This window comes from Seriola lalandi, unplaced genomic scaffold (genome assembly GCF_002814215.2).
Source record: "Seriola lalandi dorsalis isolate HSWRI2012SDOR001 ecotype SW California unplaced genomic scaffold, Sedor1 jcf7180002054956, whole genome shotgun sequence".
Classification (NCBI taxonomy): Eukaryota; Metazoa; Chordata; class Actinopteri; order Carangiformes; family Carangidae; genus Seriola; species Seriola lalandi.
In genome coordinates this window covers 218,746-239,409 of record NW_019525507.1, presented here as the reverse complement: position 1 = coordinate 239,409, position 20,664 = coordinate 218,746, and the positions used below count along the sequence as shown (strand labels likewise).

The following is a 20,664-nucleotide window of genomic DNA, read 5'->3' as shown; positions in this document are numbered from 1 at the left end:
GAGCCTGTTGAAAGGTGGAAAGGGGAAAGAGAAGTTTGAGGAGGGGAGAGAGTTGTGGAGAGAGGGTGTAAGGGAGAGGCAGAGCACGAACAGTAGTCGGGAACAGGAGGAGGAGGAGGGGGTGTGCGAAGATATGGGCTACGAATTGGGAGGGAAAGGCGGACAGGGAAGAGTTAGGGCAGAGGGGGAGTTACAGAGGGAGGAGAGAAAAAAAGGTCTCGAGGGGTGCAGAGCCAGGTGTGAGGGGATTTGAGGAGGACAGCAGAGAGATGGATGGTCCGGAGGAGAGAGAGAGAGAGCTGTGTCTCGGTGCATGCGAGAGAAAAAGCTGGAGAGTGTCCGATCCTCTGCGTTCAGCCGCTCTCCGCAGGGCCATGATCGTCTTAGCATCTGCCAGCGTGCATTAATCAACATGACGAAAGGAAGTAATCTGACAACGTGCAGTGTGAGTGTGTGTGTATGTGTGCAGGAATGTCCCCCCCCATGTGTGTGTGTGTGTGTGCGTGTGTGCTGATGTTTGTGGAGGTGTGTGCCAGAGAAGTAGCGTCTTAGTTACACCTGATTTGAGATTTACATCAAAGCCGTACCGCAGGGTTTGCAGGCTTCTTCTTACCAGAGAGAAAACTTTCCCCCCTTCGCTCCTCTGCTTCCCTTTGTAGGTTTATAATTCCTGTTAACCCTCAAAGAAGGCATCCTGCAAACAGGGCACGAGGAAAGCCTGAGCTCCTGACATATGGAAGCCATTTCCTTTCACGTGGCCTTGCTTAAACCAGCCAGCGCCTCTTTAAGACATCGAATGTTTACACGGGGCGGTCTGTGGATTTTAAACTGTCGTCTTCGTTCAGCGGATGAATATACACTCGCCAGGCGTAAATATGCCCCAATAAGATGTTGAGGTTTCATGGAGGGGTGTGCGTTCATGTAAACAGGCCTTGAATCTTTGTTTGGAACAAGGTTATATCAACACTAATAATTTCTTTCTTGGTGAGAGCTGCAGTAGAAACACACAGCTGTGGTGAGCGTTGATGACTTCACTCAGGACAGAAGGTATCATTGTGGTGCAGCAGTTAGACCTGCTGGTATTGACACAGCGGTTTGCCAAAACAGGAACTGTGCTTTGCAAAATACTTTTAGCTCAAGCATGAAATGGTTGCACATGAAATAAAAATGAAAAAAAAACTTCTTGATGTGTATACTTCACTGAAGGGTGCAGGAAATTCAATAATCCAGCGGCTGCGAATGTTCGTGGACCGTCATATTTTTTATCTGCTGAGCTGCTGGGTTGGTCCAAAACACAAGAAAATGAAAGCTGAGAGTCACGCTACCTGACAACTCCAACAGAAATGAAATGAAACCCAGTCCTTTCAGCTTTTAACTGAATATTGAGCCTTTTGAGCGACTGGCATCATCAATAACCGAGTAAAGTCTTCAGTAAAGCTGTCACTTTACTGAAGACTTTACAAAAAGGAGCAAAAGAAATGTAAAACGTGGATAATGTGGCTTTAATTTTGGGAAACACTTACTAGTGACTTTTCATTTTTGACTTGATCTCAATAATTAATAATAATTACTGTAAAAACAATGGATATAAGGGAGTATAGAGAGGTCATAAGAACTGCACTGGGGTCCTAATGCTGCCTAAATGTTGCCATGGATACTTTTATGCTCTTTATTGTGTTTTATGTTGGTGAGTTACCTAGTCAGGCGACCTAAACTTGGTACAGGAAACTACAATAATAGTCTAATATTAGCCATGCAGTATGTGGCATATACTGAGCGATACAGGGACCTGAGCAAATCCTAATCAAACTGGCAGTCAGACCAAAACCAGGCACAAGTTACTGGGTTGCACTGGTGGTGGTGTGTTGCTTCAAGTACCAGTAAGACAACAAAATAACATCCAGGAAGCCCAGTCTGAGTCACAGTGCTTATCAGTGCATCACAACACTCACATCACAGTGCGATCATTTTATCCATCATGCCAACAATCCTATGGTAAATAGTAGAAACGCAGTGTTCATGTTAACTAGGAATATGTGCTTCCATGTATTTGTTTGGCTAATGCAGTAGGTGAAAGGATGTTCAACACTTTGAAAATGGTGCTCTCATAAATATATGAGATTTACAGTAAGAAGAGGTAAAACAAACCCATGTAGACCCGTCTGTCCTGACACATCCTGCCTGTGGCCACGAGGGGCTGACTGAGGTGCAGACTGGAGTTTCAGAGGCCACTGGGATGAGTCAGGTGTCAGGTACTCTCCTGACCGAGGCTGACAGCATCACATGCCCAGCACCACCCTCACCTCAATCTCACCACCTCATAGCGCCCCTGCCCCCCTGCCCCCCTCCCAACCCACCCAGCCACAGCACCAGGGCTGCCACCGCTCTGAAAGCCTAAACCAGAGAAGGGGAAGAGAGGGGCTCCTGACAGCGGAAACAGAAGCACTTTAAAGCTCCAAACCCTTTCACTGAGATCAAAGGGCCACAGGAACAGAGCCAGCTGAGACCCAAGGAGAGAGGAAAGGGAGCTGAGACAAGGGGAGAGGGAGAAAGACAGACAGAGACTGAGAGGCAGACACAAACACAGGAGGGTGGATATATTCTGGGTCCTTAATGATTCAATGGGAAAGTCTTCATTAAGTTCTGCCACTGAAGCACATTCCAATGACTTTCAAAGGCCTTTCCATATTAGTAATGACAATTACAGAGCGGCTTAAACTCAACTTAGATTTATACTCAGATCCAGTGTACTTAAAGTCAAACCAGTGGCCTCTGGACAGCAAATACTTCATTACACTTAGGCAGCTGCGTTTAAAAATACATCCTTTTCCGCACTGAGCCAACAGTTCCTACCACAAAACGCAGCTTTTAGTAAAGCGGATTCATTTGATTTGGTGCGATGCACATGGTGAATAAAGTATTTTCAAAAACGCTGACATATGATTGTCATGTCATAAATCTTTCAGGAACATGACTGACGCACGTCTGTTTGCCAGAAATGTTAAGAGGCCAACTTCCTTTCAACTTAAAATCCCTCTTTGATTGTGCGTTTTGTTTTTCTATACAGCTGATCACACAACACAGGAGCTGGAACTGACATGTTTGGCTGTTTCCAAACAGCTCAGTGATTTGATTAAGGGTCTAGATCCGAAACAAGATGATTCCACTCAAGGTCAACTTACTCGCTTCTTGCTCCTTGCTGTTGGATTTATGGTTGACCTTTTTAACAGGAGTTGTTCAGTGTTGAATTTCGCACGTTGTTCATTTTCTGGTCGTATTACTTTGCAGAGGGTTTGCAGTGGAGATGACTGATCCCAGGATGCACAACTAACAAGACTAGGTCAAAACCAAGTATATGGCCGACCTGCGTCGTCGTGTCAGCCAGTTTACATGCTCTGCTTCTTTCCTACTCTCTGTGCTCACATATACAATATTTTAATACGGCCAAATTCCTTAATAAAGCTCTTCTCATTTACATGTTTTGTTCCATTTCTGTTGTCAGACAACGCAGCAAGTATGAAATAGCGACTGAAACACGGCCATTAAGACCACATGTTAACCAGCGGTCACGTCCAAGCTGCTGCTCTGCTGCTGCAATCCTGATTTTATAACCATGATGTTGTGTGACAAAATCACCAAACACCTAAGTTAAAGACAAAGACTGTGCTGTGATTTCAGCTATATTTTCTTGTAAAATGATCCCTCAGTTAGAAAGTTAGAAGCCCATTCATGTCAGCAGCTGAGAGGTCAGCACAGAGAGGCGTGTCTCTCCCTCACAGGACAATGCTGTTGACTGTTTTCGGAAAGTCGCTAAGGTTTGTCCAAAAAGGTGCTAGATTTGTCGCTGGGTGCTTTTTTTTTTTTGACAAAAAGTCGGTAACGGATCTGAAAAGTCGGGAAATCTAGTGACAAAGGCGCTAATTTGCTAACTCTGCTTTTTCGTGTTAAATCATCAAAGAGCAACAACCAATGAGGAAACACCAACAGCCGACTGACCTATAATGTAACTTCATCACTCACTCAACTCTATCACTCACTCAGTCAGTCAGTCATGGACATTCACCTTTATAGGGCTGCTCCCACTGCTGCAGTCCAGCTAAACAGTGAAACTCCTTTAACTATGTATTTTAGTGTAGCAAGCAAACTTTTAGAAAAATGTTATCAAAAGAAAAAAGTTTAATGCAAAATGTTTTTTTGAGACTTAGAAGAAGCAACTGAGAGAAACAGAGGATGCAGTTACTAAATTGTATTTAAGGCTTTCACTCTCGTAGAGCAGAACAAAACAAGTTAGCAGGGGTCAGAGTCTTGCTCAAGGTCACGTTAACAGACCGGATGTTTCGGAGATGTAATTTGTCATTTTCTCACTCATATTTGAAATTAACATTTTGTAATTCTTAGGACCCAATTAGTGCGTTTCAGTGATAAATGAAAGGCCGGGAACTTGTCCTTTAGCCTTTTTCCGTGAGCATCAACACTTATAGTTTGTTGTCCATGTAATCTGAATTTCCTCCTCTCTGCTTTGAGCTTTTCTTCTGGCTGGGCAGAGCAGACCATGGGCCTGGCAGGGCACGGCGAGGTTGCCAGGCGTTCAGGGTAACTATGCCCCCCCCAGGAGCAGCGAGGGCTCTGTGTGACCCCCTGACATCAAAGGGCTGGGTGGGTTCAGGGGGTGGGGAAGGCTTTCTATTCATGGTCCCATCAAGCAGGATTCCCTCTCTGTGGGACACCTCTGGAGGCGTGCCAGACATTCCCATACACCGCACAGCCAGTTCACACACACGCACGCACACACACACACACACACACACACACACATACTTACTGTCCAATTGAATACCACTCTCTTTCAGTTTCTCCATCTCCTCCCCCTGTGTGTTTCAGTCACGCTCACATTGTCTACATATAAGCAGCGGAGAGAGCACACATGAGCACTCGTCCTGCCAGAAAGATGTACAGTACGTCTCTGTGAGCACGTATCACTTCCACACTGCTGGACTGATAACATATGTTTATCAACAGGAGTCAGCGAGTGTGACAAGTCATAAGGAACGAGTGCAGGTGTCGGAGGCCCGTGTGAGTCACAAACCCGCTGCAGGTACCGCACGGTCACACATGAAAAATGCTTCTTGTTTTAAGATCAAGGCTCCTCGTCGCTCCTCACACTTCCACGAAGTCAGAGGATTATGTTTTATCAAAAAATGGGCAGAATCACATCTTTTCCTCCGATTGTGCTGGTTCCAAATTACGACTGAGCACAATGGTTGTTTTGAAAAGTTTATGTTTGGCTTTGCCACGCAGCAGGGGTGATTTCTTTTTCTTTTTCTTTTTTTTTTTTTCACAGGCTGTTTCGAAAACCATTTTTTCCACACCGCAATTAAATGTAATTTTCAGCCATCGAGATAAGACTGTCTACCAAAACGAATCAACAGAGTATATAGCAAGAAAATGAAAACATGAAAGTGAAATTACACAAAATGAGCCTGCCTTTTTTTTTTTTTTTTTTCCTGTAATTTCAAGGGGGCTGGAATCAGGGAACGAACATGAGACCAAAAAAAAAAAAGAAAAAGAAAAGAAAGAAAGAAAAAAAAAAGAAAGATTTTCTTGTTCTTTTTTTGGTCCTTTCCCATGCTTGATTTCACCCCTTTTACAAACAGAGCAATCACTTTGCATGGAGCAGCCAACCTTCATCTCTGCTCGCTGCAAATTATGCACTTGATTGCTGCTTCTTTTTTTTTTTTTCAAAGCAAGCACAGGTGGAATTAGCACTTCTCTCAGTTAGTGTTTTGAGTTCCTCTGGCATGCCCCAGGCTATAGAGGAGATAGGAGGGGACTCCTGGGTGTTGAAGTGTTAAACTTCTGAAAACAAGGAGGAAGCAAATCTAGCTTTCCTTTTCCTCTCAAGTAGTGTCTCGATGGCCCTGATGCTTTTACAGAAAAACTCAGCTGACGCCTGCAGCTAAACAGGGTCTAGGTTCCACACCCCATCGCCTCCACTACCCTGACAAGTCAGGTAATGAGCGTGCACGTCTGCGTGCGTACGGCCCATCTCAGGTGAGGGGCGGTGAGGAGAATGAGTGTGGCCCAGGGGCTGCGAGAGAGTGGCGCGGCTCGGTGAGACGGCTCCGCATGATCCCCCCTCAATTCACCACGTCACACTGGGCTGCTGAAATGAGCAGCCGCACGGATGGGCCTGAGCAAATCACAAACAATACGCAGCACTACAAGACAGCAGAGACACACTGCTGGAGATGGTTAATCCTTCAGACAGAGATCTGAGGTAGAACCACAGAGAAAAGAAAAAAAAAAACGAAAGAAAAGGGGGGTCGGGAGGAAGAGGAGGGAGGGGGAGGGAGTGCAGAGACACAGAGGGAGGAGAACAGGAGCATCAGGTACAAGACACATAAATATATGTTTCCTTCTCGGCACTGAAAATATCCTTTTCAGAATGAAATCCATCACGTTTTCCTAATACATACTTTCTGGTAGAGGAGGGGAAGGAAAAGAAAAGCTGGACAGAAGAAAGGCAAGCGCTGGTGGGAAAGTGAACAGACACAGCCTACTTTATTCTGGCCATTTCATCCATCTTGTTGGACTAATAAAATGTCAAGTGGAGTTCCTTGATATTTAATCATGAAGGGGGCTGAGTGCGTGGTGGTGCCAAACTCCGGCTTGATGAAGCTTTGGGAGGCTTAATCAGAGACCTGTGGAAATTTTGGATATACCCAAAGGAGGATGTTTCACAAACCTGCTACACAAGTGAAACAAAACTGATATGAATGGGAGGGAATTCCTAATAAGCCCACTTTGGGAAACATTTTTTATTTTAATTTTTTTTGCTTTGGCTCTGAGAACAAGAAAAGAAGTTTCCCATCTTTATTTAATCCCTTTACACACTGTTAAACATTGTCATTCCTAATTCCTAATAAATCAGTCACACACGTCAAATACATGATGGGCATGCAACAAAAACCTCCCTGCATTCTTACAAGTGCGGTCACCCTGCAGCTGTGTGCATGACATATTTGTGCAGCTCCCACTGGGAGAAAAAAAACTGACCCCCCTTATCAAAAAAAAAAAAAGTATCATGGGAGAGAGATGTAGAGGAGGGTTTCTTTCTGGCTCATTCCAAACTCCAAACGACATTATTGCTAGATGAAACCATTCTCTATCACGCTATCAGATGTAATGGACGCCACATCTGATAAGAGAGATAACAGGCTGAGAGAAAAGAATCGCTTTATGCGATATGAATTAATTTTCATTGGTGAGGAGAGTGTAAAAGGAGTGAAATTTGCTGTGATTCTGAAGATAAACAAATAGGAAAAAAAAGGAGGAGAAGAAGGTGTAGAAGCTGGCAGAGAAGTAATGAACTCATTTCCTCCCACATTAAAACTGTCAGTGGTTCTTTAGCAGAACCTTTAGCCGGACTACGGGAATTTTATAACCAACATGTGGTAACATTTTACATGGTTGCATTTAGGTTTCTCCCAAATCATTTATTGAAGGCTTGACTAGGAGAGATGGAAGCGGAGGAGAGCGAGCGAGGGAGGAGAGGAAAGGGAGGAACAGAGGGAGGATGGAAAATGAGGAGAGTTGGAGAGGATTTATGACCCTGTTCCCCTGGTCTCGTTACTTGCTGTAACTGGCCCCCAGAGTGGGATCGCAGGCTCTGGGGCCCAGAGCCCAGAGATCAGAGTAATGGAAATTCCACATTTCGACACTGCTACAGCATGACGTCTGCAGGGCACAGGCTGAGTCAAAAAAGAAAAAGAAAAAAAAAAAAAAAAAGCTGTAAACTGACTCTCAATTCCTTAAACTGAAAATGATTATTGTGCATAAGGCGAAAAGCAAAATATTTCCCTTTTTAAAAAACAGTGTTTTCTCTAATTGCAGTGAAGTAATTTTAAATGACAGCTTCTTTAAACTACTGCTACTATTTGTGAGGAGAAGCAGATGTCAGGACAGCGGCCGCCTGAGGTCGTGGAGACGATGTGAGGCGGTGGCGGCGTGCTGCTGCTGCTGCTGCCAGCGCCGGGTAATATCTTGACAGTCACTGCTGTTCTCTAATAGCGCCGCACCAATGAGGGGAAGGGAGGGGAGTGTGTGTGTGTGTGTGTGTGTGGGGGGGGGGTCCTTTTACAAAGCCAATTAAGAAGTGGCTCATAAAAGTGACAGTCCACCACACCCAGCAAATAAGTTACCAATGAAAGCATTAAAAACTATCAGCTTTTACTTATGTGCCCTGAACGAATGTTGTACATCCTTCAAATTAAAAGGCTAAAATAACAAAGACTTTCCAGTTTATTTTTGTAAACTGATTTTTTTTTTAAAAAAAGGAAATATGAATACGTCACCTTAGGCTCTGGAAAACTGGAAATACACTCTTGAAGACAAAAACAGGCAGATTAATCGACAATGAAAATAATAAATATTTTTCCTTCTTGAGACGCATATTATAACAATTTTTATGTTGAATAAAATCCTCATTTTGCAAATTACTAATTATCAAATATCGAAGAGTGGGATCAGCACATATGATAAAAAACAGTGAGAGTATAATACGTGTTTGAGCTCATTTTGTTTGCTTTATATTTAAGAGAAAAATAATAGATGAAAGATTTCAAACGAAAAAATGGCAGTGAAATAAATAAAATGACTGATGAGAAAATGTGTGTGTGTCTGTGTGTGTGTGCACACACAGACACACACACACACACACACACGGAGCGCAGAGCTGTTGGCACCTGCCTGTTATCTCTTCCCCTCAGACCTGGTTTTCCATTGTGCTCCATGGGAGAGCTACAAATTGAGATCTCAAACATGAAGAGGGGGCAAATGACTTGTGTATAGAAAATCAAATCCACTAATGTGTTACATGTGCAAATTCACAGGCCTCGTATTAGAGATTAATGTATCCCTCCTTTATCGAAAATGTACCTTTTTCAAAGATATTTTTAATGGACCCTAAAATTAAATTCAACCGAGGGCTAACACTGAGGATATTACAATGAATGGGAAATATTTGTCGAACGAATAATCAGACAGGATTTGATTTGCATGAATAAAAGTGTTATGTAAGGAATCATTCGGAGATTGGAAATACTGTGAAGTCTTTAGTTGAGATTACTATTTGGCTTTAAGACATACTAAATCAGTCATAAACCATTTAGCAAGGAGGGGAAAAAAAACATAAAAAATGCATGTGATATTTAATAACTAGGGAGAAATACAAATACACACAGAGCGACTGCAGCCGCCTCAGCGTAGGTAATCCTAGCCTGGTAAGTAGAGTTTTGGAACATGTCTTTACAGATCTCCACGGGTAATGACTCAACCCTAAAACCTTTACAGGCCTTGTCAAATATCTGCGGTGCCAAAGTCGCTTTTTTTTTTTCTCTCTCTCTCTCTTCTTCCCTCCAACCTGCTGGATCCATCATTCTCAAAATACACAGGTGCCTTCAAAATATCACGGTCCTGTGCTCCTTCTGAAAAGAAAAAAATACTACACTGCCCATTTAAGGTTCTGAAACTGGTGTATTACAAAAAAAATAGATATACTGTAACTTCAATCTGCCCACATTTCTGCTTAGGCATTTATCTCCTTTCTCTCTAAATCCTGAAATTGCCTCAGAAGAAAAAAAAGAAAAAAGAAAAAAAAAAAGGGAGAGATACTTTCCCCCTCCTCGCACATTTTCACAGAGTGGTGCACAACTTTCTTTCTTTCCTTTTTCTTTTTTTTTTTTTTCTCCAGTGAAAATTGAAGAGGCTTTATGTCAAATACGGCTAAAGCCAGCCTCTCCATATCAAACAACGCAGCGCGAAAATTACTGTGGCGATGATAAGGCTGCCAGATAGAGTGGGAGAGGAGAGCGAGGGGGGAAGAAAAAAAACTGAAAGGAAGTGACTCTACTCAATTATACTGCAAAATTGGTATGACTGAATATTTTTCATTCAGGTGACTGATAGTATCAGTGAAACTGCAATGCAGATAAATAAAGGAGCCTTCTGTCAAGAATAAACACCATTAATCATGAAGCCAGCTACTGCGTGACCGCCTGTCCCCCCGACTTACTCCATAGAGAAAGTATTAAAGGGGGAGAGAGGGGGAGAGAGCGGGGATGGAGGGAAAACCAGTGACTGCACCGGAGAGGGGGTGACCTACGGAGTCACACAGAATGGGTTTTGGACAGTTAGAGAGGAAGATGAAAAAGTGGCCTTCGCCTCTCTCCCCCCTGCTTCTCAGTGACAGCAGCCATATCTGGACAGAGATTATCAGATGCGATTATGAAATAATCATTAATTCTTAATGTAATTTATGGCTTCACTTCACATTCTGCTTTAGTCTAGACCATATTCAAATGTGAATATTAATAGGCCGTTCTTTTTTGTCTTTTTTTTATGACTGACAACCTGAAGAAATGCTGCTTGCTATGTTACAAAAAATATACAGTTACTAAAGTCCAGCTAATGTGTCGTACATGTTTGACAAAGAACAAAAATCTGTAAAAGCTGTCATGAGGTCTGTCCTGAAATATCAACTGTCAATAGAGGCCTCGACACAGCAGAGTCGGATCATGCCATAAACAGCCACTGATGAAGCGGTACACTTATAAAACACTATTCCCCTTGCTTCTATGAAAGCTATACCACATGCTTTTGTCTTTCTATTGTTTTGCTGTATGTGTGTGTGTGTGTGTGTGTGTGTGTGTGTGTGTGTGTGTGTGTGTGTGTGTGTGTAGCAATGCTCGGCCTCGTCCCATCTGGAAGGAGGTGTTGAGATAAGACCGTGGTCTTTATGCTAAGCAACATGCCGCTCCTCTATGCCCAGACTGGGCGCTCTGACAACAGTTTATGTAAATAACAAAACAACAGTCAACACATCTTTAAAAAAAAAAAAAAGAAAAAGAAAAAGAAAGGACAGCGAGGGGGAAGCGTGTGAGAGGTGTTGTACAGAAACAGTGTAAAATTGGTGAGAATCGCAGATTCCTACAGAAAACAAACAGGAAATCAGAGGGGAGCACGGTGATTCTCTCCATTCTGGTGGCTCTTTAGATTAAAGTGACGCTTCTGAGGCAAGGGGCTCACGCAGAATACCTTCCAGTCAGGCCGGGCCCGCAGCTGAACAAACACACTCCTGAATGAAATAACCACACAGGCTGGGAACACGGAAACACACCCTGACAGCCCCCACCTTCCCTCTACCTCCACAGTGACAGAAAATACAGGCCCTGACTTTCCTGAGGGAAACACTGAGAGCTTTCCTTTCAAACAAAACTTGAACTAGGCATCTACAGTTAAAGCAGCTATGACTGTCCTTATCTATATATTTAGACATACATATATTTCAGAATGGAAAAATGCATTATTTTCATGGCTTGTAGAAAGTAGAAAAAGTCATATACGTCTATTTTTCACTTAATTTCTTTACATTTTGCGTTTGCTAACATACTGATATGCTTCAAGAAGTTATCTACTTTTGGAAACATCTCAAATTTCATTTAATAATCGTTCACACAGAAAGAAAGCAGCGACTCAAACCTCGGGCTATATCTTTTTGTTTCCCAACTTTATAAACTCTTATATTGACTCTGGCATTTTGACTAATTCCTTCCTAAATCCACATACGGCAACCGCGCAAAAGCTTGTGAGTCAATTGCTTATCCCATAAGACTGTTTTGTTGTTTTTGTGGCCCCATTCACAGCACGAGGGCCCCGGGACTCCAGAGTAAACTCCAATGCTGATAATTGACTTGTGACGAATACCTCTGTTTGTTCCGAGCGGTCTCCGGGTGACCGAGAGCCGGCGCTGAGCCACATGAGAGGCCTGTTTTGTTTTGCTGTGTACTATGGTCAGGCAATAAAGCTGGAATGAAAGGAGCTGTCTCTTCTGTTTGCCCCGGCCCCCCCCCCCTCAAAAACTCCCATTAAGCCAGTCCTGCACAATGGCAGTGGCAAAGGGGACCAGAGCTCCCATGGAGAGCCTGCTCTTCACCGATCAATGTGTTTATTTAAGCAGGAAGCATCTTCTCTTGGAGTAGGCTTTTTTCTCTGTTTGCTGACGCTGGAGGTCAGCTGTTCCCAGACCAGAGACACGCAGAGAAACAGCACTGGCCTCAGGGTGAAAAACCTCCATCACTGGTCCTGGATCAGTGCAGGACGTTAAGGCTTTGCTTCAGTTGGAAGGGAACAGAAACTCAGAAGAAGCTTGTTGTTCACTTGCTTCAGTTAGAAACTCTAAAAAAAAAAGAAAGAAAAAAAAAGAAGTGCCGCTCCTACATGTGAATATACGAGTTCCTCAGTAAATCAAGCACCCACAAGAAGGGACCCCCACCCCCTCCTGACCCTGAGGCTTTAATATTGAATGGCACATTGGTACCTTCCCCACAAGAATTCATAAACTAAACGATTAGCCTCTGTCTGTAATTGCGCTCTCCCTTGCCTAATAGGGGAGGTGAGGTAAAGAGGGAAAAAAACAAAGGACAGTTAATTTGTGATTTCCTCTGCTCATTTGAAGGCAAATTAAGTGTCAAACAGCTAATACAGAGCATATTTCATTTTATGAGCTTTTAATTTAATTCCACCGCCTCATATCGCTGGAGCCTGTTAGCTGCGCGGCTAATGCCCGCTCCTCATCTGAAAACGGGGGCCATAAATAAACATGTTTCAATTAGGTCCTTCACAGTAATAGGATATGATTCTGTTCATTTGCCACGTATGGATGGTGGATGTGTCATTGTGGCAGAGAGGAAACAAGCTTACGGGGTGTTTTTTTTTTCTTTTCTTTTGCTCCGGCCACGGATGCCCAGTGGTGACTGGCTTGTGTGCATGGCGGCGGCGGTGGCGGGTGGGGGGGGGCTGGCTGGATTGATGGAACTGCCGCAGGGCCAACCCAACTGTAATTACAGGCCGTAATGAGAGGCTGCATGGGGAAGTACTGCAATAATAGTCCCTGTGTACTTAGGCATATCTTTGAGAGGGCTAATAACGATTAATTCTGCTCACCGAGGAAAACTTGTCTTAAAACAATTCAATATTTCTCCATAAGCCGGCTCCTGTCCTCCATTTCCCCGAGGCGACAGCTATACGTTGACTGCCTCTATTTCCTCGGGCCGGCTACAAGCAGCGTCACCGAGCCGAATGCATCACTTTCAAATCTTCTGAGAGATTTATGCTTTTGGCTCGTAAAGTTGGGCCACAGCGAAAAAACTTGCACAAAAGCCGAACCTGGGAGTGCAATTAACTCCAATTTGCCATCAGGTGGTTGGACCCAGCTGTAATACCGCAACTGATGAGTGCTGCTACCCAAGGAGGAATTCAGCGCCGCTTTTTTAATCAAGCAGGCAATATTGCTGCTTCCCAGCGCAAAGACTCAAAAGTAGTTGGGTTTTCTGCATGGAGCCCACGTAAGTTCATAGATAACGTGCATGACAGTGAGTCCACAGACTTGATTTAAATACGCCCGGCCGCTAAACAGCTGTCTTATAATAATGACAAATAGTTCCCCTCAGCGTAACGTGTCATATTAAACAGCTCTATGCTTAATGGCTTGGATAAATAGGCTATAAGTAGCATGGCAGAGCACGGCCATGTCTCCAATGACAGCAAACCAAGCGTACAGATAACTCCTGTCCGGACAGAGTGACTGAAGACACCGGCGCTGCGGAACTTCTCCCCCTTAATTCAATTCCCGGGCTCCATGTTGTCCCTCCACCCCCTCCTCATTTCTCTCTCCTCCCTCTCTCCCTCCTCCCTCCCTAACCTGTGCTCCAGATCGTACCAAAGCGCTCTTGACGGATAACAAGCCAGGCTGTTTGTTCGAGCCTATGTTGGCGCCGCGTGTTCGCCCCATTATCTCCGCATAAGCTAAATGCTAAATTATATTTGCCATTTTGTTTGCAGTGACACGGGGCATCAATCACGTCCCTTTTTTATTTCCTCGCCCCCCCCCCCCAACCTTTTTTTCTCTGCTGCAGCCCCTGAACAGGAGACGAGGGGTTGAGAGGTGGGGTGGGCTGGAGGTGGTGATGGTGGTGGGGGGACATAAAAAATTCATTACGCTTAGTGGCACATCAGCAAGGGAGAGATATGACTCCTGAGGAGAGGAAGGGGGGAGTTGATAATGATGAAGAATATCAAACATAATGCGGCCCAAGTAGCTGCCCCATCCAATTTGTCCTCGTCGCGCGCTGATCGCTTCCTTCGTGTCTACGGGTAAGAAACAAGCGCCACAAGGACGATGAAGCATCTCCTTGTGGTACTTAGTGTTTAGACGCAAAGAATACAAACGACGGGAAGAGCAAAAAAGAGACAGAAAGTGTGAAAGAGGGTGACTAAATGTAAGGAGAGTGAGCACGAGTGTGTGTGTGTGTGTGTGTGTGTGTGTGTGTGTGTGTGTGTAAGCTGAGGGGATGCTGAGCTTTGAAGTTCTCTGCTACCCCGGCCAGTCAGGAGCACTCCAGGGAAAACAGGAGACTACTGTAATAAGAGATCCCAATGCTTATAAATACTTACCACTCTCTTACGAGGCATGACACCACGTTTTTTTTTTTTTATCTTACTTCATATTTGATAGACTGTATACGTATGTGATTGGATGAGGCGGGGTGGTTAGTTGTGTACAGTTCATGTGTCAGGAGCCCATCTGTGTCTGTCAGAGATGGCTAGATGTCAGCGGAGGCATTGCTTCCTACTCTTGACAGGGCTTGATCACTGCTCTTATGAGAATCGCACGCTCCCAGGCTCCCCTCGCCCTGCTCTCATTTCCATGTCTCTGACACATGTTCATTTGCGTGTCTCTGACACGCGGATCATGTTGCGCGCGTACAGGGCCGCGGCCTTTGATCCTGAAAGGCAAAGAGAGGCGCCCGGCACCCATGAGGAGGATGCTCCACGCCCACAGGAGGAAGGTAGTTTAGGGGGCTTGATTTGTATCGGCATTAATAGGTGGGGAGCTCGCCGCTGATGCGTGTGATGCCGCTGAATCAAATGTTCTCTCAGGTATGATCAGCAATATTTTCAGCTGTGGGTGTGTGTGTGTGTGTGTGTGTGTGTGACCAGTTTGAGAGACTTACACATGAAGAGGGGGCACAGGGGAAGGCTCGTAGATGTAACGTCCCTGGGCATGTCTGTCGTCAATCGGCACAGGATGATGGAAGGTAGGGAAGAACTGCGGTGCAGCTGTGAAGAATAACAGGAAAAGAAAGAGAAAAGACACATGAAACATGATTTCTTATTTCTTTACACTCTGTAAGATGACTGGTTCCTCTGAAACATACTGCCATGTGAATTCACTCCCTCCTCGGCTAATCTAAATAGCAGCTATAATGAAAGGCAGTGGTTGATGGCTATCTTTCAGCAGACCCACCCAAGTGAGACCTCATTAAATGCTCTGAACTAAAAGCTGCACGGCTCCAAAAATGTTCGCTGAGGAAGTCTTTGTAAATGTCTCAAGGCTGACAGAACTCAAAATAAACAGCGATAAAGAAGCGTAAGAAAGGCGGCCAAATGGCACATTTCTCACCGTACCAAGCATAATATGGTTTTGTACAAAGGATAATGTTTAAGTACAACCAATGAAACGTACAAAACGAGAACAAAAACATCCTTTTCCGTTTCAGTGTTTTGTCACAACTGCCAGAGAGAATCAAGAGGCTGCTTTTTTCCCCCTCCAGATAAAACATTAAAACATTTGCATAATATGAGCTTCCAAGCCTTTCTCTATTTTTACCCCTGAAATTGAAACCGTTGTGCCGCCACTAGGCTCAATTCACATACGTACGCACTCATCCTCTAACTTCTAGCTGCACTCCGCACCATAATCTTAAAAACTAAGGCTGGAATTTTGTGTCGCAACTGTGCATCCATTGTTGGACAAGTTGCAACGGGCAAAAACCATGAGCGGGAGTTTCGCGCTGCGTACCTGAGGGTCGAGGTGTGAAACTGAAATGAGTTCAAACTTTCTGCAGAAAAACAGAAACAGCAGATGACTATTACACTCCCCCCCCCCGAGTCCACACAGAAATAAATCAATCACTCCTTCTTTCACGTACTGTACGAACACATCTCACTGCCAGAACACATGTCACTTTATTATCTGTTACGGAGACCTCTGCCAAGTTGCGCATCACCGCCCTGAGGCAAAGCATGTGTCAGCATCTGCATACCTTCACGCAGCATGTCTCTGAGGCTGCTAGCTATGTGTTTTTGCTTGTAAACATTTGGAAGCGTGTGCCAAGAGGGCAGTTGGCCAAACGATGGGGTGCCCCGACAGCTCCATATGTGTCGGCCCATGCCAAACACAGCTGCATTGCCGGGCAACGCAGCAGGTGTTGATCCCCCAGCACCACTCAGGTCTGTTTACCTCATCACTCATTCTTTCCTTGGGATGATCACTGCCAGCTTGGGCCGAATAGAGGGGGCAGTCAGAGAGCGCGGACCTCCGCCAAGGCCAATGTCAACCAACATGCACCGGACTAAAGAGGGAAAAAAAAGTCAAATTCATAGCAAATGATGCGGATCTGCCCCAAAAATTTTACGGGTTCTTTCGCTGGTCCGCGGCCCCATCCCTCCACCGGGTTCGGTGCGAATCGGTTAAGTACTTTTCTAACTAATCCTGCTGACAAACAAACGAACCGACAGACGCTGGGTGAAAACATAACCTTGGCGGAGGTAATTAAGAGGGGATCAGTTTGGTGTTGTTTGTAATCCTGCAGCATTAGAATACGAGACTTAAAGAGGCACTCCAGGGATTTAGTATTACACGTCCGTAAAGGTGGGCAACTTGCAAAAGACAAAGTGTCAAATTTGTATCACAGGCCTTCCGTTAAAGAAAATGTGTAGTCCCAAAATTAAAACTGTGACAGCCGGATGATGTAGCTTGAGTCATTTTTTTGAGACTTTGGAAAGCTCTTTTTAATGCCACAGACAAAAGTGCACAGTTGTTTCCACAGGCTGTAGTACTCCTGGTGAGTAGTACATTGACTTTGGCATGTGAAACTGGTGGAGCGCCCTTTAAAGCCTAAAATACTGGTACCACATGACGCCACGACTAATGTTCTCTGCACTGACCCACACACCTGGAGCAAAGAGGCGGACATCCTTGTAACAGTTAGTATTTTAATGTTGATGCAGCAGATAACAGCAAATCTTTTGAAGTCTTTTATGGGAAACCGTTGTTAAAGGAGGGTTGTTTTTTTGCACAAACAAACTTCTTGTTGATCCTTATACACCCTGAAACACCACTCAGAGCAATATTAGATCAAATTAGGGTTTTTTTTAATGTGCTCAAAGAGAGAAAAGAAAACTTTAAAAAGAAACCAGAAACCATTCGAGGGGTTTCACCCTGTCCTCACAATAGCAGAGATGAGTAGTAAAAAAAGCCTCCTCCATACAGTTCTGGCAACTATCTGACCACTCTGTCTCTGTCTGTTTAATAGTTTCCTCCTGATGACTCAGTTTTGGCTTGGCTCACCTCAGCTGATTCCAGAGCTGCTGAGGGAGGGAGGGATGAGGGGATGCTGGGATGGAGAGATTGGCTTGGTGTTAGACAAGTGCAGAATCTGCTTTGTTTACTCTCCACAGCTCCACTCCCGGGCTGTCGGCCCTCGGCTGTCAGAGTCGGAAATGAACCTTCAGGTTTTACCGGGGTCTACGTACTGTGTTGCAGCTTGATGGGAGTAAAGGCTTCATGTTCTTACTGATCCCTGCCCACATCGCAGGAACATCACACTAACCTCTGTCCTGTTGGGCAATGGGGGATGACTGTAGAGATTACAAACTGTGAAATCATTTTAAAGACTCCACCCCTTCACCCCTGCAACACACACCTTCATTCCCACATCCGCCACTCCTCATTGAATTACCCAGATCCCCCCCTATGTTTATGTCTCTGGAGCTCCTCACTCAGCACAGCGCTGCGCCTAGACTGGACTCTTTTTCTTTCTCTCTTTCTTTTTTTTTTCCTCGCTCCTTCATCACTCTTTCCCTCCCTCCCTCCTCTCTCGCTGTGGCCCATGACTTTGCCGCATGGCAAACCGTTCCGCCGAGGTTTATTTAAATCTAACTCAGAAGTTTACTTTACCATGGCCCTATCTAAATAGAGCCTGCCACCTCTTTTACGCCAGCGCAGCTCTCCATTAGCAAGGCAAACAGCCCCGTGTCACTGGAGGGAATGTATACAGTCGCAAAGAACAGAGGGCGAAGGAGAGAGGGGGAGCGACTCCATCCTGCAATCCATCTCCAGCGTTTCCTGTGGGGACTCCTTACTGTTTACTCCGGGACTAAATTGCCCCTGCTCTTCTGGATATTCAGGGGTATTCTCGTCTTCTAATACAGAATACAGCTGCAAGGCACGTAGGAAGCCAACACACGAGTCACAGTTTTTTACCTTCCCACTGCAGCCACACACCACAGCAGCCCCGGCATTCCTAAGGGAAGTGTAATCACGACGGTTTGTCATGTGTGTGTGTTGCATATGGTAAACCACCACTGGCAAAGTGAGAGGGATTAAGTCATCTGAGCCAATCAGATGCTCAAAGTCAGGAATTCGGGAACACTGGGTTTCATAGTTTGCAAACTTTTTTGAAACGCATCTTTTGAAATGTATATAATGGAGGAAATTTCACAGCTCTTTACCAAGTCATCAGAGCTCTTCTCAAACATTTTAATGAGTCCAGTGCAATGTTTCAGAGCAGCGTTATTAATTTCAGGTTTAAATTTTTCCTTTTTTATTCTTTCAGGAGAAGGGATGGAAGTCATTAAGACATGATTACAAATGGGTCTTAATGAAAGGGCAATTAGAAGCAAACTTTGACCAGGCTCATTAATTCTAATTCAGTACAAATACACCGTGCTCAGGACCAAAAACCAGCTTCTCCTTCATTAAAGAGAGGATGGTAATTGCCTTGTCCTTTATTGGACACTTGAATAATTTCAAAAGAAGGGGGAGGACAAGGGGAGGATAAAGCCTAAAGCATATCATTTGCAATATCCTTATTGGTTAATCTCCTTTCATAATGAAAGTTTTACCACAAAGGATCTTCACTGTGCTTTTGAACATATGTGATGTGATACTTTGGGAGAATTTGAGCTGTCACTCACAATTCTGATTCGGGTTTTGATAATACACAAACAATTTCTCTTCTTTCTCTTTTGTTGTCAACTCAGCATTGTGAGTTTATTGTCTTGACGGCTAAACCTGAGCTCCTCCTCTGCTCTTGTGAGGGTTCACTGACTCTGCTCTAACAGAGTGTCACCCGCAGCCGAGGACGAAACACTCTTCCATAAACACTGCGCTTCTCATCGACGCGCCGCTGAGAGAGCACAAAGAGCCAGTGACAGATTGTCATAAGCGACTAAGGCGGAGTGAGAAAAGGGCTGCTGGGGCCTGCTCCAGAGGTTTGTGAATTGCTAATGTGGAACATATGAAGCCTGTGCCGGGGCTGTGACTGCCAGATTTCATTATGCCACCTCTCTCCCCGCTCATGATCTCACTGCTCAGGCACGCTCGTCTGCACCGAGGCCTGCAGTTACACCACAATTCTGCAACACTTTGCAAACTGTTAAAATGCTCCAGACTTTGTCTGTTTGCATGTTTGTAAGTGCATGTGTGTGAAACTTGTGTCACTCTCACTCTCTGGGGGTGAGTACAGGCACATGTACATGCAGGACAATAAAAGGGCAATGTAGTTCAGGGTGCATTTGTTACTGGTGTTTTTTTACTTACTCTTGAATATGTCACCTTGAGATATTGAAATATTTAGAGCAGTAGTTCCTAACACTTTTACATCATGACCCCTTAAAATGAAGTGACCCAAGAGTGTTTCTCTATTGGAATTGTTTCAGTTGAATAACTTTATAGGCTCAGGAGGCGAACATAGCAGGTCTTCCATAAAAAAGTAAAGATTAAATAAAAGTCAGAAAAAGTTACAGAATTTAGAACACAATATAATATCTGGAGACAATCATGACTGTGAGTATTTAGTGTGTGCCTGATGTATATGACTTGGTGTGTTTAAAGGAGCTATTTGTAAGATTTGCTAATGCTACATAGCCAACGTTAGCAATAACAGCTGTTTACTTACCAAGAGCTTCAGCTATTGTTGCATTTACAAGACAGGAGGTTACAACACGTCCTTTGAGAAGCGCTATATCTCCAGAGCAAATTGGACTCTACAGTGACTCAGTATCGGAAATTGTCAAGGTGGGCAGAACTAGCTGGTTAGCATGCTAACTTCAGTGGAAGAAAAGAAGTGATAGAAGTAGAAACAAAAGAAGGGAGTTGCTTTCCACAGCTGGAGACAGCTCTTAAAGTAAAGGAATGAAGTTTGATGCTGAACTCACTTTTCTTCTAGACTGGTATGTAAACAGCTGTTAATGCTAACATTAGCTATGTAGCAATAGCAAAACTTACACATAGCTCCTTTAACACTTTTGATTCTGCTTCCCTAAAGAAGTATGACACAGGGCCTCCCATCATTATCTGACAGCCCTACACAGACTATCAGTAGAAGTAGTCTGGAAGCTGCCTCTCTTGTGAAGGCGAATTCCCGCTCTGATCAACCCCTTCACACCCAGTCTCTCATCATGTTTGCTTACACTGAGACCTCAAGCTGTTTGGACATGTAAATAACACTTTCGGAGACTGTTTAGCTAAGCTCAATGGGA

General features: G+C 44.4%; 1 protein-coding gene across 2 annotated transcripts in view; it reads right to left on the bottom strand.

Annotated features, from left to right (window-relative positions):
* Positions 1 to 20,664, bottom strand: part of gli3 (GLI family zinc finger 3) — a 93,423-nt gene that overhangs the window by 28,012 nt on the left and 44,747 nt on the right. For both annotated transcript variants that reach the window (XM_023395088.2, XM_023395089.2), the window contains exon 4: positions 15,072 to 15,177. In XM_023395088.2, the coding sequence (XP_023250856.1) occupies positions 15,072 to 15,177 (106 nt within the window). The remainder of the gene's footprint in view (positions 1 to 15,071; positions 15,178 to 20,664) is intronic.